The following is a 23967-nucleotide window of genomic DNA, read 5'->3' on the forward strand; positions in this document are numbered from 1 at the left end:
TAAAATATTTTCTTTTTTAAAAAAAATTAATTAATTTATTTATTTTTGGTTGCGTTGGGTCCTGGTTGCTGTGCGTGCATTTTCTTTAGTTGCTGAGAGCGGGGGCTACTCTTTGTTGTGGTGTGCGGGCTTCTCATTGTGGTGGCTTCTCTTGTTGGGGAGCACTGGCTCTAGGTGTGCGGGCTTCAGTAGTTGTGGCTCGTGGGCTCTAGAGCACAGGCTCAGTAGCTGTGGCTCACGGGCTTAGTTGCTCCACGGCATGTAGGATCTTCCCGGACCAGGCCTCAAACCTGTGTCCGCTGCATTGGCAGGCGGATTCTTTACCACTGCGCCACCAGGGAAGTCCTAAAATACTTTCAAATAAACTTGACTTCAACTTAGCAGATTGTCTTTTTTCAAAAGGTATATTTGTTTGGAAAACAAAGAGCTGATGGATAGTTCCCAGCAGATGTAGGACTGATTATCTTCCTTATTGTTTAGCTCTCTTGCCAAATGGTCGTACTGCACTGCAAATAAAAACTCAGAGTAATAACATAACACTCTGATGTGTCTGTAATATGTATTTAGATAGAATAATTTAATGAAAAATCTAATTATAAGAGCAGAAGTAAAATACTTATGCTTTTAAAAATTTATGTTTGTGTGTATATTTTATTATAAATTCATAAAATATTCTGAAAATAACAAGGAATTTTATCAGATTAATCTGATAAAATTGAAAAAATTTGAAGTAACCAATTGTAAAAAAAATACAATACAGTGTTTCTTAAGACTGATAAACTTTGTATACTTCCTCCACTTTGGGGAGTAAGGAGTTAGAAGAAATGTGAAACTTTGTGACACTTGGGAGGTGGGGAGAGGGGAAATGTTGGGTCTTTCATTTTTCTTTATTTTGGATGGATAAACAATCTTCTATACATATTACAGAAAAACAACTGGTGGGACAATAATAAATATAGCTACTTCTTTAGATGCGATTGAAAGTTTAATTTTTTTATTTTTTATTTTTTTTAAGGCAATTCCGTTCTGGCTGCCTGCCTGGAGGCCTTCCAGTCAATTGATATGGAGGTTCAAGAGGGGATCCATCCTTGCCTGGGAGCAGTGGACCTGATTCCCATTTACCCTCTCTCTGGTGTTGGAGTGGAAGAGTGTGGAGCTGTGGCCAGAAGTAAGAGAAAGTTTGGGGTAGTGTGTTATTCCTTAATGGAAACCATTTTTACAAGTCAGAACAGCTTGTGACAATATAATCACTCCTCAGTTCCCTGGGAAAAGTCAACCTTGAAGAATTGTATCAACAGTAAGCTTCCATGGGTTGCAGTGGCACACAGTGTCGCTGTGACTCATCCTTCCACTTTCTACCCCATGATGCTGTGGAACACTAAATGCTGTAGGATGCAGCAAATCAACCATTGTGACCCTTGCAAATTCACGATAGACGATGAGGAGACAGCAGTAGTCTCTAATGAGTTCTTTAGACTCTTCGGGGCAGGACGATGGTGTGTTTCACCCATCTTTGTCCTATTTTCTTGAGCAGGAGTAATGATGAGGTTGAAAACCCACTTAAATGTTAACTCCTACCCCTTTTTCCTCTGATTTTTTTTTTTCTTTTTTCCTTGTGCACAACGCTCTTTAAGGTTTTCTTTAGAACTGAACTGTCACATGCTTGATTTCAGCCCCATGGGCAAGTTTAATTTGGAAAATTTGAGCTATGTCACTTGAGGTGTTTTTGAATTAAGCAAATTGGGAGAAAAGAAAGACCTTTTGCCTGGACTGTCTAGCTGGTTAATTATGAGATGCAGAGACTCATAACCTTTGGGGAAAAGTCCGCCTTAGGATGACTGCAAACTTCTCTGTATGACCTCAGAAATCCTCTGTGGTGGTGCCTCACTTTTAGGTAATAGGGAAATGTCTAACATTTGGGATGTAGATTTGGACTCTAGCTGAGCTCCATCAAGCGCTAGAAATATGAAATGAGACTTGTTTCCAAAGGTGTATCTCATTCCATGTGTTGCATTTTAACATGACCTGACAATCGATGGATTATTTCCCAGAGAAATCATGGCCCAAAATTTGCTTTACTTTTCATCTAAGAAAGAGTTAAAATTCAGCATGGGGGAAAATGCATTTCACACAAAAATGAAGAGTTCAGAATTGTCCAGACCAGAATAATGATTTTAATGTCTTCAAAAAAATTATGTTCAATTACATTAAATCTCAAATTAGCTAGTACATGAAGTTCTTCATTACATCAGGACTAGTCCACCCCAGATGTTTGGCCAGAGTAAGAGACAGTTGACAACAGGAGGGTCTGGACACAGTATTTCTCCCTTCCTTTGCCCTTTTGCTTCATTGGCAGCTACTGTACCTCATGATTTAAACATGGACATTTCTAATTAAATGAGAGCTCAGCTGCATTCTTGAACTAATTTATAACATTCGATTTGAAACGTAATAGCTTCAATCTTCATCTGATTAAAACCAGTCATATACTGTACATGGTTACTATTTTGATGCTCCAACATGCAGTTTTTATTTTTACATTCTCCTTTCTACACAGCTGTTCGTCTAATATCACCCAATTTTTTTTGGTTTGTTTTTTTTGTTTGTTTTTTTGGTAACAGCATGCTCAGGCATTCGTATGAGGCAGAAGTATTCATGTTCTAGGATCTCACTGTTTTCAGAACAGTGACAGGATGTTTTTCACTAGAGTAACCCCTTGTCAGGGAAACCATGTTAAAATAGTAATTTAACTAACTTTCTTTGGGAGGAAGGGCAATGGAGAACATTCCAGTGACATAGAAGATAGTTGATATTGACATGTGTAATTCATGTATGTTTTATATGCAAAAATTCTGGATAATATATATTTTAGAGCTTTTTAAAAAAATATTTATTTATTTATTTTTGGCTGTGTTGGGTCTTCGTTTCTGTGTGAGGGCTTTCTCTAGTCGCGGCGAACGGGGGCCATTCCTCATCGCGGTGTGCGGGCCTCTCACTGTCTCAGCCTCTCTTGTTGCGGAGCACAAGCTCCAGACGCGCAGGCTCAGTAGTTGTGGCTCACGGGCCCAGTTGCTCCGCGTCATGTGGAATCTTCCCAGACCAGGGCTCGAACCTGTGTCCCCTGCATTGGCAGGCAGATTCTTAACCACTGCGCCACCAGGGAAACCCTATTTTAGAGCTTTTTGATAGCAGCTGGAAGCTTGCTTATTCCTTAAGCAAGGGATTCTTAAAGTGAGGTCCAAAGTTGATGTTCAGGGGACTTATAAATAATGTCAAAATCACTTGTAAGTTTTTATGATGTGCACTTGTGTATACATACATAGATACACTCATAATTTTGCATATAATTTTAGTTTAAGAACTTCTAGAATAAAGGGCACAGCAATGCAGAGTCCTAGAGGTGGAAGCAGCCTGGGCTTGAGGACCTGAAAGGACTGCAGTGTTGCTGGCTGAAACTTACAGATGGGGGTGGGGTGGGAATGTTAAGAAATGAAGCTCCAGAGGTAATCAGAGGCGAGGTCATGAAGTCTTATATGCCAGGTTAAGGTTCACACTTTATCCTAAACGCAGTGGAAACTGTTGGAAGAGTTTTAAGAAAGAAAGTCTATGATTGGCTTTGAACATTAGAAAGATAACTTTGTTTGTATGATAGAGAATGGACAAGGAGTAGGTAGATCAGTCTGGAAAGGTGATGGTGGCCTAAGATAATAGAGAATGGAGAGAATGGGGAGACTCCATAGGAGGTTGGGGTATGAGCAGTGGTATGAAAGTGTCTTCACTTACAGATGCTGCCATGTAAAAAAAGGTGACACATAGATCTAGTCTATATTTATTTAAAGCTTATAATTTAAAAAAATGTTTTGGACTTTGGTTTTCATATTCTATAAAACCACATTTGATCTATTAGGCTCCATTTCATTTTTATCTGTATTATGTCTCTAAAATTTTTCTCCTCCTCCCTTTTTCCCTTCTCCATTCCATCCTTTTCTCTCTCCCTTCTTTCCTCCTTCCGTTCCTCTCTTTGCTTCTTTTTGTTGTTATCAAAATGATACATGAACATGGTTAAAAGTCAGATCTACAGGGTTTGTTCCCCAAACTCTAGACCTACATAACTTGCCTTTCCTCCTCACTCTGTACACACTTCAGTTTCCTTCTCCCCTGAGCCAAGTACTTTCAACTCTTTTATTATTTAGGATTCAAATCCAGATATCTGAATATCATACCTGTATTGGTACTTCTTGTTTTTTTAAGTTTTAGGCATTATCTGTTGACTTCTCACTGCAAAAGATGAGAATTTAGCTTCCTTTCACCCACCTCTCACCCCCAGCACACACACACACACACACACACACACCACACACACACACACACACACACACACATGTTTCCCACTTACTTCCGAATTCTCCCTCCTCACCATATAGTTATATCTTGGAACAGTATTTAGTGGTCACATTATTATAACTGTGTAAACATTATTTATAATGAAGCATTTAGAATGTTATTATTTTACCCTTTCTCTACAACTTTTTCTTTTTGCTGCAGTTGATCATTATCTTTTTGATTGTTTGCTTACTTTTTTATATACTTACCACTGGTTTAACCCCACACTCTGTCACTAATGACATCTCTCCATGCATTCAGATAGAACACACCATGTATTGACTGTTCTATAAATTTCATCTTCTTAAAAAAAAAAAAAACTATCTTTTAGGGGAATTCCCTGGTGGTCCAGTGGTTAGGACTCTGCGATCTCACTGCTGAGGGCCTGGGTTCGATCCCTAGTTGGGGAACTAAGATCCCACAAGCCGCACAGTGTGGCCAAAAAAACCCCCAACTTTCTTCTAGAACTCTCTGATCTGGTTCAGTTAGGACGATTTACTCTCAATTTGTTGAGGATGACTGTCATCATGGCATCTCCCATTACTTTTATCCTGGGTGTTCCCTTCATCTTTCTCTATTTTGGATCCCCTGGTTCCTGAATCCCATATCTTCTCTTTTTTTCCCCCTTCTTCTATGTCCTTGTTTTGGTGGAACATATCCTCTACTAGCTTTCCAAAAAAAAGTGGGGTGGGGGCAGGGAGAGTACATTTTTGAGAACTTGCATGTCTGAAAATGCCATTATTCTACCTTCACACTTAATTTTTAGTTTAGCTAGGTATAGAATAATAGGTTAGAAATAATTTTCCTTTATTTTGATGATGTTGTATCAATTCTCATTTCCATGTTGCTGTTGAGACTTTTGAAGCATTATGATTCCTGATCTTTGTATGTGACCTGTCACTTCTCACTGGAAGCTTGTAAGATCTTCACTTTGTTCCTAGTGTTCTGGAATTTCTGTGATGTGCCTTTGTATACGTCTGTTTTCATTCATTATGCTGGATAACTGGTAGGCCCTTTGAATTCTTGAAACTTGTCCCCCAGTGCTGGAAGTTCTCTTGAGTTATTCCATTGATATTTCTTTTTTTTATCATCTTTATTAGAGTATAATTGCTTTAAAATGGTGTGTTAGTTTCTGCTTTATAACAAAGTGAAGCAGCTATACATATACATATATCCCCATTTCTCCTCCCTCTTGCATCTCCCTCCCACCCTCCCTATCCCACCCTTCTAGGTGGTCACAAAGCACCAAGCTGATCTCCCTGTGCTATGCGGCTGCTTCCCACTAGCTAGCTATTTTACATTTGGTAGTGTATATATAAGTCCATGCCACTTTCTCACTTTGTCCCAGCTTACCCTTCCCCCTCCTTGTGTCCTCAAGTCCATTCTCTACGTCTGCCTCTTTATTCCTGTCCTGCCCCTAGGTTCTTCAGAACATTTTTTTTTTTTTTAGATTCCATATATATGTGTTAGCATACGGTATTTATTTTTCTCTTTCTGACTTACTTCACTCTGCATGACAGTCTCTAGGTCCATCCACTTCACTACAAATAACTCAATTTTGTTTCTTTCTATGGCTGAGTAATATTCCATTGTATATATGTGCCACATCTTCTTTATCCATTCATCTGATGATGGACACTTGGGTTGCTTCCATGTCCTGGCTGTTGTAAATAGAGCTGCAATGAACATTGTGGTACATGACTCTTTTTGAATTATGGTTTTCTCAGGGTATATGCCCAGTAGTGGGATTGCTGGGTCGTATGGTAGTCCTATTTTTAGTTTTTTGAGGAACCTCCATACTGTTCTCCATAGTGGCTCTATCAGTTTACATTCCCACCAACAGTGCAAGAGGGTTCCCTTTTCTCCACACCCTCTCCAGCATTTGTTGTTTGTAGATTTTCTGATGATGCCCATTCTAACTGGTGTGAGGTGATACCTAATTGTAATTTTGGTTTGCATTTCTCTAATGATTAGTGATGTTGAGCATCCTTTCATGTGTTTGTTGTCAATCTGTATATCTTCTTTGGAGAAATGTCTGTTTAGGTCTTCTGCCCATTTTTGGATTGGGTTGTTTGTTTTTAGGATATTGAGCTGCATGAGCTGCTCGTAAATTTTGGAGATGAATCCTTTGTCAGTTGCTTCATTTGCAAAAATTTTCTCCCATTCTGAGGGTTGTCTTTTCATCTTGTTTATGGTTTCTTTTGCTGTGCAAAAGCTTTGAAGTTTCATTAGGTCCCATTTGTTTATTTTTGTTTTTATTTCCATTTCTCTAGGAGGTGGGTCAAAATGGATCTTGCTGTGATTTATGTCATAGAGTGTTCTGCCTATGTTTTCCTCTAAGAGTTTGATAGTGTCTGGCCTTACATTTAGGTCTTCAATCCATTTTGAGTTTCTATTTATGTATGGTGTTAGGGAGTGTTCTAATTTCATACTTTTATATGTAGGTGTCCAGTTTTCCTGGCACAACTTATTGAAGAGGCTGTCTTTTCTCCATTGTATACTCTTGCCTCCTTTATCAAAAATAAGGCGATCATATGTGCGTGGGTTAATCTCTGGGCTTTCTATCCTGTTCCATTGATGTATATTTCTGTTTTTGTGCCAGTACCATCCTGTTTTGATTACTGTAGCTTTGCAGTATAGTATGAAGTCCGGGAGCCTGATTCCTCCAGCTCCGTTTTTCTTTCTCAAGATTGCTTTGGCTATTCGAGGTCTTTTGTGTTTCCATACAAACTGAAATTTTTGTTCTAGTTCTGTGAAAAATGCCATTCGTAGTTTGGTAGGGATTGCATTGAATCTGTAGATTGCTTTGGGTAGTTTAGTCATTTTCACAATGTTGATTCTTCCAATCCAAGAACATGGTATAACTCTCCATCTGTTTATATTGTCTTTAATTTCTTTCATCAGTGTCTTATAGTTTTCTGCATACAGGTCTTTTGTCTCCTTAGGTAGGTTTATTCCTAGGTATTTTATTCTTTTTGTTGCAGTGGTAAATGTGAGTGTTTCCTTAATTTCTCTTTCAGATTTTTCATCATTAGTGTATAGGAATGCAAGAGATTTCTGCACATTAATTTTGTATCCTGCTACTTTATGAAATTCATTGTTTAGCTCTAGTAGTTTTCTGGTAGCATCTTTAGGATTCTCTATATATAGTATCACGTCATCTGCAAACAGTGACAGTTTTACTTCTTTTCCAATTTGGATTCCTTTTCTTTCTTTTACTTCTCTGATTGCCGTGGCTAAAACTTCCAAAACTATGTTGAATAATAGTGGTGAGAGTGGACAGCGTTGTCTTGCTCCTGATCTTAGAGGAAATGGTTTCAGTTTTTCACCATTGAGAACAATGTTGGCTGTGGGTTTCGTCATATATGGCCTTTATTATGTTGAGGTAAGTTCCCTCTATGCCTACTTTCTGGAGGGTTTTTATCATAAGTTGGTGTTGAATTTTGTCAAAAGCGTTTTCTGCATCTGTTGATATGAACATATCATTTTTCTCCTTCAGTTTGTTAATATGGTGTATCACATTGATTGATTTGCATATATTGAAGAATCCTTGCATTCCTGGGATAAACCCCACTTGATCATGGTGTATGATCCTTTTAATGTGCCGTTGGATTCTGTTTGCTAGTATTTTGTTGAGGATTTTTGCATCTATGTTCATCAGTGATATTGGCCTGTAGTTTTCTTTCTTTGCAATATCTGTTCTGGTTTTGGTATCAGGGTGATGGTGGCCTCATAGGATGAGTTTGGGAGTGCTCCTCCCTCTGCTATATTTTGGAAGAGTTTGAGAAGGATAGGTGCTAGCTCTTCTCTAAATGTTTGATAGAATTTGCCTGTGAAGCCATCTGGTCCTGGACTTTTGTTTGTTGGAAGACTTTTAATTACAGTCTCAATTTCAGTGCTTGTGATTGGTCTGTTTATATTTTCTATTTCTTCCTGGTTCAGTCTCGGAAGGTTGTGCTTTTCTAAGAATTTGTCCATTTCTTCCAGCTTGTCCATTTTATTGACATATAGTTGCTTGTAGTAATCTCTCATGATCCTTTGTATTTCTGCAGTGTCAGTTGTTACTTCTCTTTTTTCATTTCTAATTTTATTGATTTGAGTCTTTTCCCTCTTTTTCTTGATGAGTCTGGCTAATGGTTTATCAGTCTTGTATATCTTCTCAAAGAACCAGCTTTTAATTTTATTGATCTTTGCTACTGTTTCCTTCATTTCTTTTTCATTTATTTCTGATCTGAATTTTATGATTTCTTTCCTTCTGCTAACTTTGGGGTTTTTTTGTTCTTCTTTCTCTAATTGCTTTAGGTGCAAAGTTAGGTTGCCATTGATATTTCTTCCATTTTCTCAATTCTTTCTGGAAGCTCCATATTTGGATATTGGAAGTCTTGTATTGGTTCTCTACACTTACCTTCTCTTTTTTAAAATCACTTTATATTTTTATAATAATTTCTTACAAATTTCCTCTACTTTATATCCCAAGCCTTCAATACGTTTTTCATTTCCTCTATATTAGTTTCCAAGTGCTTTTACTCTCTGAATGTTCATTTTATTTTTTTATTCTAAATAATGTCCTGGTCATGTCTCATGAATACAGTGTCAGTGAATAATTTTTGACAGTTTCTTCTTTCTGCATGGTGTCTGTTCCCCAACATGCTCCCCCTCCTGCATCCACACCACCAAGGTTGCTTTCTCCTGTTTGTTATAAAGGCTTTCCTCAGATGTCAGATCATCACTGGTTGGCTGCTTACTCTAAGAGTGGACACTAAAGGACTGAATGGATAATTTGAGTATTTAGGTGGGGTTTGTCAACTGTAGGCTGACCTGGCTGCGTAGTTTCTATAGGGAGCGTCCATTTCAGTATCTTTGGGGTCTTTCCTCTTGGGCTGTTCAAGTTTCTTAGAGAAGGATTCTCCAGTCTTCAGCGTGGAGTATACACACAGCTGTCCATGATTTAGGAGTTGAGTTGCAGAAGAGGGCTAGAAGAGTCACCGCATTTAGTGTGTAAATGTTCCCTTAATTCCTCTCTTTTCATGAATCCCCTGCCCTCAGCTGTATCCCGCAGCCCAGATGCCTTGTGGTTTTACCTCTTGTGTCTTCTGCCAGTTGCCTGTCTGTGTGGAGGGGTTGGGATCTAACTACTGCTTAAACAGGATTTCCACCATTCTCCCTGTTTTGAGCTATGCCTTTACCTTCCTTCCCAGAGTGAGGTCACCAGTTCTGACCATTTCCAGGTACCAGTGCTCTAAGTCAGGCTGCTTCTCTGCTGTCTGGGGTCTGCTGAATCTCCTGCTCTTCTTATATCTGCTCTCCAAGTTCCAACGCCATTGCTTCTTCTTCCATTTCTATTTGTTTGAGTGAATCAATGCTTTAAAAAATAGACCTCTTTACCATCTGTTTCCTGGGGTATTTGGAAGAAGTGAAAGTAAACATAGGAATCTATGCTCCCATCTCTACTTGGAAGTCCCTACTTCTCTAATTCCTCTTGGTGATTTTGATTATCTTAGATCCTTCAAGAGCAGTGAATTCACCTAATTTGGAACCAAAGGTAAATTTACAGTAACATTATTCTTTTTTCTGACTTCTAACTCAATATTGAAGGTATTTAGTCTCAATTTCTGGGCTTCAATAAATTTTGTATAGACAATTTCTCCAAAGGATTACTGTGGGCTATCGTGCTGCCTGTATGTTTTCCACATCTTCCTTACTCGATGGTTCACCTGCAGGAGCCAGCGTCTCTGAAACATGAGCTTGTTTCTCATGTACACACAAAACTTCCTGAGAAGGACTGAGTGAAGGTGGAGGGGAGGGGTCAGGGCAGAAGGTGCTCAGGCAAATCCCCCCAATGATTTGCGGGTGAAAATGGGCTTAACTAACATGTAGGTTCATAATATTCAGCTTTTTTTTTTTTTTTTTTTTTTTTTTGTGTTACGTGGGCCTCTCACTGTTGTGGCCTCTCCCGTTGCGGAGCATAGGCTCTGGACATGCAGGATCAGTGGCCATGGCTCACAGACCCAGCCACTCCGCGGCATGTGGGATCTTCCCAGACCGGGGCACGAACCCGTGTCCCCTGCATTGGCAGGCGGACTCTCAACCACTGCGCCACCAGGGAAGCCCCATAATATTCAGCTTTAAAAGTCTGGACCATAGCTATAAAATTTGTAAATCATATGGAAACTTGCTTTTTGTTTTATGTCATTAATCAAATGAAATAAGGTTTATGTAATGCTTTATAAATTGACATTATTTAGAATATTGGAAAGATAAAATGCTAGTTAAGTAAGTTACATAAGTAAAGATTTAGCTCTTACATGATTGAGTTTTTTTGGATTTATCTTAAAATAGATACAACATTAATGAATTTGATTAGAATTATCAGCCTTGTTAGATGATTTTTTGAGTATTTTCATGGCTTGGAGGACATGTGCCATGACAGATTCACACAACATCAACACTTGTGTGATAGTCTTAAGACCCTTCGATTACCTTATTACAGATTGTCAAAACATGGGCTGATCTGGCAAATCAGGAACAACTTTTCACTTCAAGAATTTTCTACTCTGATTCTGCAGTTGCTATGGAGATTGTCTCATAAAACAGCCTTGGATTTTGTTGAGATTAGTCAGTTTAGATGTTGGGTTCTGATACAGTTCTCTCCACCACTAGTACTACCTTCATTGCCATAGCATAAAAGCAATGGTTGAATTTACAAGCATATGTTAACATAGTTTAGGACATAGCATTTACTTTGACAATTATAGGATACTGCCACCATATAAAAAGCTGGAAAAAAAAAGGGATTGCGCATTGGGAAAGTACATAAAATATCAAAATTGATTTCCAGCAACTTGAGTGCATTCTATCTATGAAGGAGAGTTACCAGGTGTTCATAAATGCATATTGCTATAAGCTTAATAAATGCAACAGGATTATATCAACCACTGTAAAACAGAGCTACTAATGAGAAAGGAAACGACCAAATGAGAGAACTAGGGTAAACTAACCTATTCTTCCATGACCAGCAATTACTGATGCACACATCCACACTTGAGAAAGCTGCTCTCTTTCTCTCACTTTGGCTCTGCAGCAACCTGAAGTCCAAGTAAATTAATACCCCACAGGCACCCCTTGGCCAGTGGGGGACCTGAGCTGGTAGACAGACAATTCTAAGGCCCATTCCAGCAAGACCAAGCCCCAGTTGCTCGTAGCGATGACTAGCTTGATAACACACCCTCGTATTGGCTTTCCCTTCTTCCCTGTTTTACTCTTGGTATATACTGAATAGACTTTATTGAACATTTTGACAGGAATAAATGTACCATAAGAATTTTCTAATTGGGATGAGTAGGTGGAGTGCATGAAACCTTTGCTGTCTGACTGTACACTTCTTGTAATTCTTCCCCAGTCTATAAGTCTATAGTTTAAAACTGGGAGACCCCCCCCACCACCACTTCACCTAGGGAAGGGGTCTCCTAGAATACTCAGGATCAAGCTATGGGTCACTGTGGGAGATGTTAAAAGTTTAGGGGTTCTAAGTTTTCTGATTTTCAGTATATATATATATATATATATATATATATATATATATATATATATGTATGTATATATATGGCGCCCAGAGATTAAATTTATGTTATTGCTGATGGTGTTTTAGAGAATGGGGATTTATAGCATATGATTGATATGATGCTAACTTTTTCAGCCCAGACTCCTAACCTTGGCTACGCTTTTCCTGAATTCCTTTTCCTTTCCATCTCTCCTTCCTAGCATATACAGTGACTTCCAGTGTCAAGACCACTAGGATCAGAAAATTCTAAGGAAATAATATAGTCATGCTAGTGGCTTTGATGGACCTATAAGATTAAGTGCATCAACCCAAGTCTCTGCACACCCTCATGCGCCCACCACCTGGTCTCCAGCGGGCAAGTAAGGGTGTGCTTCTCAGGAGACCCAGAGCATGTGATAATAGTAATAACGACAACACATGGTTATCATGATGTGCTATTATAATGATTATAGCATTATTATTAATTAGGTTCTCATTTATTGTGTGACTAAAAATTGCATATATTAAATAACTCACTCTCCAATTTTAATTAACCAAGAAATATATAGTAGGATAATATCTCAAGATGATAATTGTTGTGCCTCTCTTTCCCCCATAGCTTATGCGTGACTGTTTCCTGGACAGTTTTGAGTTATTTGCTACCTTGAGGGGTATAGAATTGTTATAGTGAGAATGAAGAAGTAACAGTCAGTGTTCATGTTTGAATTTTTGACAACCAAAAGGAGAGGGCTTGGAAAAGCAGGTTACAAAGTTTATTCCATCGCAATAGAATAGAGAAAGAAAGAAGGCCACCTCACTCCCTGCTCCCAGGAAGATGAGGACTCAGGGTGGGGTTTGGGAGGAGAGCATTACAAATAGTACACTTCTTCCTTTCCCAAATCTTGAACCAATTCGACAGTAGAGAAAGGCAGATGAGAAGTGGAAATACTAACTTTACTACTGTTAAAACTAAAATGACAGCTAGGCTTCCCGACCTGGAGAATTAGACAGACTCATGCAGCCAGTAACAGGCAGCACTAGACAGCACAGGCCTGACCCTGGCAAGCTAGTGGCAAGGAGGGGGTGGAGCGGAATGTATGTTTTCTGCTGACAGCTAGCTCCTAAGAAGGAAGGGGGGGAGGGGAGTAGGCCTATGCAAACCCAGCTTCTCTCCCAAACTCCCCATCAGGGAATGGATGTTGGAAGGAAGCAAGGCCAATGTTTTAATTTTCTAAGGCTGCAGTAACAGAAGTGCCACAGACTGGGTGGTTTAAACAACAGAAATTTATTGTCTCACAGTTCTGGAGGCTAGAAGTCCGAGATCAGGGTGTCGGCAGGGTTCGTTTTTTCTGAGTCCTGTGAGGGCAGGATCTGTTCCATTTTGGCTTGTGGATGGCCCTCTTCATGTTCACATGGCATTCTCCCTGTATATTGTCTGTGTCCAGATTTCCCCTTTTTATGAGGACATCAGTCATATTGGATTAGGGCCCCACTCCATTCCAGTATATGACCTCATGTTAACTAATTATATCTGCAATGACCCTATTCCCAAATAAGGTCACATTCTCATGTCCTGGCGGCTATGAAATTCAGCAGATGAATTTTTTCAGGGGGCACAGTTTAACTCATAACAGCCAGCAAGACCAGCAGGACTCTCTCCATGTGGAAGTAAACATCAGTAGTGGACAGGAAGCATTTTCCTTCAAAAGGAGATTTAATGTGGTGGGCATGGGTACGTGAAAATGAGCATCCCCTGAGAGGTGGTAAAAAGGAGAGGGATTGTGGGCAGGGGGGTGGGAGGATTTCATCTGTTTTGGGGGCATGGGGATCAGAGCACTTGACCTGTTTTGGGGGCAAGCGGCAAGAATTAGGGCTAGGCTTGAGACTACTAAGAGGTGGTTGAGTGGTGTCAGTGGCCAGTGGCCAGGAAGATGGAGGATGTAGGGGAGCCGAACACATACAAGGAGACCAGGCTACCTCATGTGAACTATTTGTTTGGCATTTGGAGAGCTGTAGTTGGATGGAAGCGCCACCTTAACTCTTCCTTGCTGTGGGGAATGGGCTTTATACTGAAGGCTGTTTACACATCCCTGATACATTGGCCAGCAGAAGGATTCCTGACCATCCCCAAAGCTTAGTCATGTCCCATCTGAACTACTCTTTGGGGTAGTCCCAGCTTCTTGATATCCCCCCTGAAGGAGAATGAGAAGTCCTTACAAAGAGGGTGCACTATATGGAAGCGACAGGCCAATTCCAATGCCCCCACCCTTTACACATGTGTATGTATGTGTGTGTATATATATATATATATATATATATATATGCACATGCCCATAGTTTTTTTGTTTGTTTGTTTTGCGGTACGCGGGCCTCTCACTGTTGTGGCCTCTCCCGTTGCGGAGCAAGGCTCCGGACGCGCAGGCTCAGTGGCCATGGCTCACGGACCCAGCTGCTCCGCGGCATGTGGGATCTTCCCGGACCGGGGCACGAACCCGTGTCCCCTGCATCGGCAGGTGGACTCTCAACCACTGTGCCACCAGGGAAGCCCTGCCCATAAGTTTTTGATCAGTGTGATCTAAACAGTTACATTACATTGAATGGCTAGACAGGGGAGCCAAATGGTAAGTGGACAGAACAAGAATTTTGCAGCTGAACAAACCTGAGTTCAAACCCCAGGTCTCCTACTTATTTGCTAGCTGACTTTAGGAAAATTGTTTAGTCTCTTTTATAGTCTTTTTGGTTTTGTATCTATACAATGGGGAATAATATCATCCTGTCAGGATGGTTATAGAAAATAATGCCCACATGTAAAGCCCCTGGTCCCCTACCTCCCACCAGTAAAGAGCTGTCACTATTTTTAGTGATTCTCTGTGGCCTTATGGAGAGGGTTGCTGAGCAGTGGGGACCCAGGCTATCCCCCTCCCCATAAAGAGAGTGGATCTCTCTTCTCTGTTTTATGTTATAAAGATCCCAAATAAAGTCACCTTTTGAGGAAAGGGATTGCGCGACAAGATGTTTGAAAACCACTTGGGCAGGAGATCTCTGAAGTGCTTTCAGCTCTAAAATTCTAAGTCCTAGAGCAGACAGCTTCTTGCATATCAGTTCTTCATTTGCAAAATGGTATTCAGCACATATTTCAGAGAACTGTTATGAAGATAAATGGAGAGGTATTTGTGAACATCCAAACAGTGTTGGAGTGCCTGTTATGTTTCCGTTTACCATAGTAAATGCTATGGTGACTATAGGAGAAGTATAATAGAGTTCCTTCCCCCAAGAAAGCTGGACCATAAAATCTGTACCTGAAACAGGAGAGAGCACCATAGGACAGAATAAAATAAGTGACTGGATACAGTGTAAGTTACATATGTGAGGTCACTCAAGAAAGTGTAATTCTTTAAACAAACAATATCGTGTCCTCACAGAGTGGTAATTATATCAGCATACTCCCTGCAAAGGAATAACAAGCTCTTTGTATACACATCTCCATGAAAGTATATGTTATATACAAGGAAATAGTAAGATTCTTGGATTCTTGGATATAAAGACATATGTGTGGGGCAGTTCCCTGGTGGCCTGATGGTTGGGATTCTGGGCTTTCACTGCCGTGGCCCGGGTTCAGTCCCTGGTCGGGGAACTGAGATCCCACAAGCCATGCAGCGCAGCCAAAAAAAAAATAGAAAGAAAGGAAGGGAGGGAGGGAGGGAGGGAGGGAGAGAGGAAGGAAGGAAGGAAGACATATGTGTAAAATATGTCCCAGACTACTAATATACCATATTTTTATGGATACCTATATCTCCATGAAATTGTGTGGTTTACTAAGGGTTTGGGGGCACATAATTCTTATGTTTTTGATAAGGATAGAGGATAGGTCCAATTTTTTCATTCTACAGCTAGAAAACAGACCTAGAAATATTAAGAAACTTACTCATAGTTTTCCATCTAGACAGCAGCAGAACAAAGGATCCTCACAACTGTTTATTTGCCAGACCTTGCCTGGAACTTTTTATTAATTCTCTTTTTCAGAATTTCAAACATTACAGGTAAGGTTAAAGTTCACCTCTGGCCACCAACTATATTCCTGGTTCCCTGAACCACCCCTTCTGAGTTATGGTATCGTATGCTCACACTCAATCCAGAATTTTCCCCATGCTTTTATTTATACCTATGTATGTACTCATAAATCCAATATAGTATTTCTTGTACGTTTTTGTAGTATAAATGCTATTGTACTATACTTTTTATATTTTTTAATTTAATTTAATTTTTTTATTGAAGTATAGCTGATTTACAGTGTTGTGTTAGTTTCAGGTGTACAGCAAAGTGCTTCAGTTTTTTATATATATATATATATATGTACATTCTCTTTTCAGATTCTTATACTATAACTTTTATTCGGCAAGATATCTTGGAAATCTATCCATGGTGTTACATATAGCTCATTCCTTTTAACTGCTGTATAGTTATCATAGTATGCATATATCACATTTTTTCTGTTCCCCTATTTATAGACACTTAGATTGTTTCTCATTTTTTCCAATACAAATAGTGTAGCAGTGAACACTCTTGAATATACTTTCTTGTATACAAATGTAAGGATTTCTCTAGAGCAAATAAAAAGGAATGGATCATTAGGTACAAACATTTCAAAATATTTTTACAGATTAATTTTTATATGAAAATTAATCAAATGCCTATCCTGACCTCATTTCCATTAATACATAACAAGTTTCTTCTTTGCATTTTATTTTTTACTGCCATGCCAATGGTAAATTGACAGCTCAGAAACACAGTAAAATTACTTTCTCTTAGCAAGTACTGTTCGTTTCGAATTATAGACGCTGTTATCAGCATTGCATTATTTGTAAGTTTATTTGTCCTTTAGAAATGAAACGTGATAGAGTAAACAGTAGCATCCAGTGATACACAGTAGAGTTTTGTTTTACCCCCTAAATTGTCTTCTGCTCCCTCAAGAAAGAACAGGCAACAGAATGTGTCAGTAGAAATGCAATTTAGGAATTGCACTTGATCTTGTTTTTCAGTCTAATGTTTCTGTTCTTTCATCATAAAGATCAGCTGCATTTTATTTTTTTCCAGTCCCTTAGAATAACATCCAGTTCTAGTCAGCATGTTTAATATACTTCTCAATGATGTTCTAGCACAATAAATTTTCGTATCTCGTGCATGTGTACATATGGTAAAAATTTCTTCAAGTTCTAGCCATGTGGGGGAGGAATATTGCGGTTACTTTGTTAATGCAGTGTGTGTGTTGGAGTGGTTAAGGCCCCGTGCTTTAACTCTCAGCGCTGGGCGTAATGAGATGGCTTTGATGGTGGCGTAAGAGTCTGGTAGGATGGTCACAGCTTCACACTTCAAAGCCGAGCATATGGGGTGAATACTGGGTAGCTTTGTGCTCTTTGGGGATGGTTGGGAGACAATTCTTAACAGCTCTGTTTAATGAAGACATTGGAAAAGAAACACTCCATCTTTAAAATAATTTTGAATTGCAAAGAGAAATTTCCACCACCTCCCTTCCATAGACTAAACTAAGAATAATTTTTCCTAGTCTGCACTTAATTAGAGGCAGTGCAGCATCACAACTACACTGTATTTTCAAATGTCTTTTTTTTCAGAGTACTGTAGCAAGATTAATCAGCCAGTTTTATTTTAGGTATGTGTATGAATTTAGGCAAAAACTTTTAGGGCTATCTGTGTTACCATCTGAGAGATTTTTATGGCTCTGGTAGAGGATCTTATTTTTCCTTTTCATTAAAAAATACATAAATAAAAAAATCAACTAAACAAAAAACTTGGCTATATTAAGAGAGCTATACTAAAACTAGAGGATGCTTCTAAGATTTCAAGTCTAGCACCCAGTTTAATTTTTAGATTCTGTGCTTTTTTCCCTTTGCTTTTTGTTGAGTATGAGGTGATGGGGTTGAAAAATACCCTTTTTGATTGGTATGTATGTACTTATGAGAATGTGTCAGTAGACTTCTTTGAGTATCATTAGAGTTCTGGTTTAAAAAAAAATTAATAAGCTACACTGTCATACCATGGGCCAGGGGAAATAGAGTTTATTCCTAGAGGAAAGGGAATGACAGGCTTGAGGTTTTTCCTAACTGTGCATTTTGACTGCTATCAAAAATGTAACAAAACCAAGCATATCAGTTATGTTCCTTGAACTGCTGAAATGCAATTCTGTTTAACAGTTAAATCTCAACTCCATTTATACCAGTAGTCCTAAAATGCTTCTGAAAGAAACAAAAGCAGAAGGGGAAAGAATGATATCAAATACCTCTGTAGACATGAGGTGCGTGTTAGCGTAAGGCAGACAAATACATTTAATGAAGGAGATTCTTAAATACTGTCTTAAATATTGTACATTCTCAATATAATACTACATTTCGGCCATAGTTAGGTCTGTTACAGGCTCAGAAACAAACATTTGTGTTGAGGATATGAAGCTTGAACTTTCCTGTCTCATTGTGCTGATCCTCCTTTTGCAAAGAGGAATAAGCAAACTCATAGAAGTCTCTAAAGTTAAGGCTGAAAGTGATAGATATACATGTATAGAAATGACTAAAAATCATTTTCGAGTACATGTAATCAGCCAACCATAAAAGTTAAATTATATTAAAAAAATATTGTCATTAAATTAGCCTTTTTAGAATATGACTTGTGAAAATGGAAAGATCAGAAGTGCTAATAATAGTGGTGGGGAAAACTTGTCAAGAATGGAAGAAAAACTAGAAAATATTTGTCTTTTAATAGCAATTTAGGAAGCTGCTTTACCTGTTTCAAGCCGGCATGATGACATCATACTCTGTCAGAACAAGGTGATTCGCATATTTTTCCTGTCTGACATTACTTACTGTCTCAGGTAGACCACAGCTGCAGGTGACTCTGACAGCTGGGGGCTGGAGAAGAGCTCATAAAACATGATGCCGGTAATGGGAAATTGATTGCATGGTTTCTCACTAGGGGTACATCGTACACCTGCTGGTCTTAAACCCTGTTCTCATTTTGTTAGCATAGCGACCCCTTACTCTCCTGTGTAGGTTTGGAATGGATGCTGCTATTTCAGGTTTGCAGCGTCCAGCATCTGCAAAGTGCTTAGGAACCAAATTCAATTCATTCACCTTAACAAATGTTGATGGTTTTAGGAGTTTGAAACCTAGATGGAGAAACAAAAGTCCATGATTAACTATATAATACAAGTAGATTAGATTTGATGTTCTATCCATAAAAGCTGTAAAATACTACATGAACATGAGAGGGAGAAATGAATTTCAGTGGAGGGGGAGCACAATGACAAAGCAGGGATAAGCTCAGAAATTCTGGTTTCTTGGGACTCATTGAAAATGTGAAAAGTTCCTGCTCTGGAAATGCTTGACTTCACTGTCGGGGGAACAATCACTTTATGGGAAATGCACACAGAACTGTTGCTTTAAATAATAATGTCACTTATCTGAAAACTGTGAGACTTGACCTTGAAGATTCAAAATTTTTATCTCCTTTAACAGGCCTGTTTGTTTGCATGATGTGAGCATTTGAAATTACAGTACAGGGGATAATTTTTACATAGATTAATTGTGAAAATAAAATGATACAATTAAAACCAGTTTTTTTGAATGCAATTTATATAACAAATAAAATAGCTTGCTAGTAACTATTCTTCTAAATTTGAGACATTTCTTTGAAATGCAGGCAATCTGAATTTTACTCTTCAGTTACATTACAAATACCTACCTTGGGCCCTTGGCTTGCAATCATTAGAAACAAAAGATATTTCCTTGAGTATGAAGAGTATAATGTGCTGTCTCTATTGCTAAATATCATTTTGGCTTTGGTGGTCTTTTCATTGTATGAGAATAATGAAATATCTTTTTTTCTTCATTGGAGAGTAAAAATTAAATTTGATTCCTTCTACCATGAATTGGTATAGAAGAGATAATGGAAGAGAAGTGTTGTTAAAATATATGGGGATTTCTAGTAAGTAGGGACACACCAGTCCAGGAAGGTATTCAGAATTTTCAGAATTTAGAACAGTGGTGTAGGATTACAGAAGGGAAAGGAAGCAACATACCCTGGCTACTGTGCACCAGGCATTGTGCTAGATGCTTTTCTTAGTTTATCTAATCTTAATCTCTGTATCCATTCTATGAGGTGGTTTCTTTTCTTTCTTTTTTCTTTTATTATTTATTTATTATTTTATTTTATTTTATTTTACATCTTCATTGGAGTATAATTGCTTTATAATGGTGTGTTAGTTTCTGCTTTATAACAAAGTGAATCAGTTATACATATACATATGTGCCCATATCTCTTCCCTCTTGTGTCTCCCTCCCTCCCACCCTCCCTATCCCACCCATCTAGGTGGTCACAAAGCACCGGGCTGATCTCCCTGTGCTATGCGGTTGCTTCCCACTAGCTATCTGTTTTACGTTTGGTAGTGTATATATGTCCATGCCACTCTCTCACTTTGTCACAGCTTACCCTTCCCCCTCCCCACATCCTCAAGTCCATTCTCTAGTAGGTCTGTGTCTTTATTCCTGTCTTATCCCTAGGTTCTTCATGACATTTTCTTTTCTTAGATTCCATATATATGTGTTAGCGTACGGTATTTGTCTTTCTCTTTCTGACTTACTTCACTCTGTATGACAGACTCTAGGTCCATCCACCTCACTACAAATAACTCAATTTCATTTCTTTTTATGGCTGAGTAATATTCCACTGTATATATGTGCCACATCTTCTTTATCCATTCATCTGATGATGGACACTTAGGTTGTTTCCATCTCCTGGCTATTGTAAATAGAGCTGCAATGAACATTGTGGTACATGACTCTTTCTGAATTATGGTTTTCTCAGGGTATATGCCCAGTAGTGGTATTGCTGGGTCATATGGTAGTTCTATTTGTAGTTTTTTAAGGAACCTCCAGACTGTTCTCCATAGTGGCTGTACCAATTCACATTCCCACCAGCAGTGCAAGAGGGTTCCCTTTTCTCCACACCCTCTCCAGCATCTATTGTTTCTAGATTTTTTGATGATGGCCATTCTGACTGGTGTGAGGTGATATCTCATTGAAGTTTTGATTTGCATTTCTCTAATGATTAATGATGTTGAGCATTCTTTCATGTGTTTGTTGGCAGTCTGTATATCTTCTTTGGAGAAATGTCTATTTAGGTCTTCTGCCCATTTTTGGATTGGGTTTTTTGTTTTTTTGTTATTGAGCTGCATGAGCTGCTTATAAATTTTGGAGATTAATCCTTTGTCAGTTGCTTCATTTGCAAATATTTTCTCCCATTCTGAGGGTTGTCTTTTGGTCTTGTTTATGGTTTCCTTTGCTGTGCAAAAGCTTTGAAGTTTCATTAGGTCCCATTTGTTTATTTTTGTTTTTATTTCCATTTCCCTAGGAGGTGGGTCCAAAAGGATCTTGCTGTGATTTATGTCATAGAGTGTTCTGCCTATGTTTTCCTCTAAGAGTTTGATAGTTTCTGGCCTTACATTTAGGTCTTTAATCCATTTTGAGCTTATTTTTGTGTATGGTGTTAGGGAGTGTTCTAATTTCATACTTTTACATGTACCTGTCTAGTTTTCCCAGCACCACTTATTGAAGAGGCTGTCCTTTCTCCACTATACATTCCTGCCTCTTTTATCAAAGATAAGGCGATCATATGTGTGTGGGTTTATCTCTGGGCTTTCTATCCTGTTCCATTGATATATATTTCTGTTTTTGTGCCAGTACCATACTATCTTGATTACTGTAGCTTTGTAGTATAGTCTGAAGTCAGGTAGCCTGATTCCTCCAGCTCCGTTTTTCGTTCTCAAGATTGCTCTGGCTATTCGGGGTCTTTTGTGTTTCCATACAAACTGTGAAATTTTTTGTTCTAGTTCTGTGAAAAATGCCATTGGTAGTTTGATAAGGATTGCAGTGAATCTATAGATTGCTTTGGGTAGTAGAGTCATTTTCACAATGTTGATTCTTCCAATCCAAGAACATGGTATATCTCTCCATCTATTTGTATCATCTTTAATTTCTTTCATCAGTGTCTTATAATTTTCTGCATACAGGTCTTTTGTCTCCTTAGGTAGGTTTATTCCTAGATATTTTATTCTTTTTGTTGCAGTGGTAAATGGGAGTGTTTTCTTGATTTCACTTTCAGATTTTTCATCACTAGTGTATAGGAACGCCAGAGATTTCTGTGCATTAATTTTGTATTCTGCTACTTTACCAAATTCATTGATTAGCTCTTGTAGTTTTCTGGTAGCATCTTTAGGATTCTCTGTGTATAGTATCATGTCATCTGCAAACAGTGACAGCTTTACTTCTTCTTTTCCGATTTGGATTCCTTTTATTTCCTTTTCTTCTCTGATTGCTATGGCTAAAACTTCCAAAACTATGTTGAATAAGAGTGGTGAGAGTGGGCAATCTTGTCTTGTTCCTGATCCTAGTGGAAATGCTTTCAGTTTTTCACCATTGAGGACATGTTGGCTGTGGGTTTGTCATATATGGCCTTTTTTATGTTGAGGAAAGTTCCCTCTGTGCCTACTTTCTGCAGGGTTTTTATCATAAGTGGGTGTTGAATTTTGTGGAAAGCTTTCTCTGCATCTATTGAGATGACCATATGGTTTTTCTCCTTCAGCTTGTTAATATGGTGTAGCACATTGATTGATTTGCGTATATTGAAGAATCCTTGCATTCCTGGAATAAACCCCACTTGATCATGGTGTATGATGCTTTTAATGTGCTGTTGGATTCTGTTTGCTAGTATTCTGTTGAGGATTTTTGCATCTATGTTCATCAGTGATATTGGCCTGTAGTTTTCTTTCTTTGTGACATCCTTGTCTGGTTTTGGTATCAGGGTGATGGTGGCCTCATAGAATGAGTTTGGGAGTGTTCCTCTCTCTGCTATATTTTGGAAGAGTTTGAGAAGGATAGGTGTTAGCTCTTCTCTACATGTTTGATAGAATTCACCTGTGAAGCCATCTGTTCCTGGGCTTTTGTTTGTTGGAAGATTTTTAATCACAGTTTCAATTTCAGTGCTTGTGATTGGTCTATTCATATTTTCTAATTCTTCCTGATTCAGTCTTGGCAGGTTGTGCATTTCTTCCAGGTTGTCCATTTTATTGGCATAGAGTTGCTTGTAGTAATCTCTTACAATCTTTTGTATTTCTGAAGTGTCAGTTGTTACTTCTCCTTTTTCATTTCTAATTCTATTGATTTGAGTCTTCTCCCTTTTTTTCTCGATGAGTCTGGCTAATGGTTTATCAATTTTGTTTATCTTCTCAAAGAACCAGCTTTAGTTTTATTGATCTTTGCTACTGTTTCCTTCATTTCTTTTTCATTTATTTCTGATCTGATCTTTATGATTTCTTTCCTTCTCCTAACTTTGGGGTTTTTTTGTTCTTCTTTCTCTAATTGCTTTAGGTGCAAGGTTAGGTTGTTTATTCGAGATGTTTCCTGTTTCTTAAGGTAGGATTGCATTGCTATAAACTTCCCTCTTAGAACTGCTTTTGCTGCATCCCATAGGTTTTGGGTCATCGTGTCTCCATTGTCATTTGTTTCTAGGTATTTTTTGATTTCCTCTTTGATTTCTTCAGTGATCAGTTCGTTATTAAGTAGTGTATTGTTTAGCCTCCATGTGTTTGTATATTTTACAGATCTTTTCCTGTAATTGATATCTAGTCTCATAGCAATGTCGTCAGTAAAGATATTGATGTGATTTCCGTTTCCTCTAAATTTACCAAGGCTTGATTTGTGACCCAAGATATGATTTACCCTGGAGAATGTTCCATGAGCACTTGAGAAAAATGTGTATTCTGTTGTTTTTGGATGAAATGTCCTATATCAATTAAGTCCATCTTGTTTAATGTATCATTGAAAGCTTGTGTTTCCTTATTTATTTTCATTTTGGCTGATCTGTCCATTGGTGAAAGTGGGGTGTTAAAGTCCCCTCCTATGATTGTGTTACTGTCGATTTCCCCTTTTATGGCTGTTAGTATTTGCCTTATGTATTGAGGTGCTCCTATGTTGGGTGCG

The 23967-nt window shown here is 38.5% G+C and overlaps 1 protein-coding gene across 2 annotated transcripts in view; it reads left to right on the top strand.

The window, feature by feature from the left end:
* The window catches only part of FTCDNL1 (formiminotransferase cyclodeaminase N-terminal like), a 75725-nt gene that overhangs the window by 5693 nt on the left and 46065 nt on the right, over positions 1-23967 (top strand). For both annotated transcript variants that reach the window (XM_022567340.2, XM_089916538.1), the window contains exon 4: positions 1016-1168. In XM_022567340.2, the coding sequence (XP_022423048.1) occupies positions 1016-1168 (153 nt within the window). The remainder of the gene's footprint in view (positions 1-1015; positions 1169-23967) is intronic.

This window comes from Delphinapterus leucas, chromosome 8 (assembly GCF_059928025.1).
Source record: "Delphinapterus leucas isolate spDelLeu-1000000601 "Yukka" chromosome 8, BTC_Dleu_Yukka2, whole genome shotgun sequence".
NCBI lineage: Eukaryota > Metazoa > Chordata > Mammalia > Artiodactyla > Monodontidae > Delphinapterus > Delphinapterus leucas.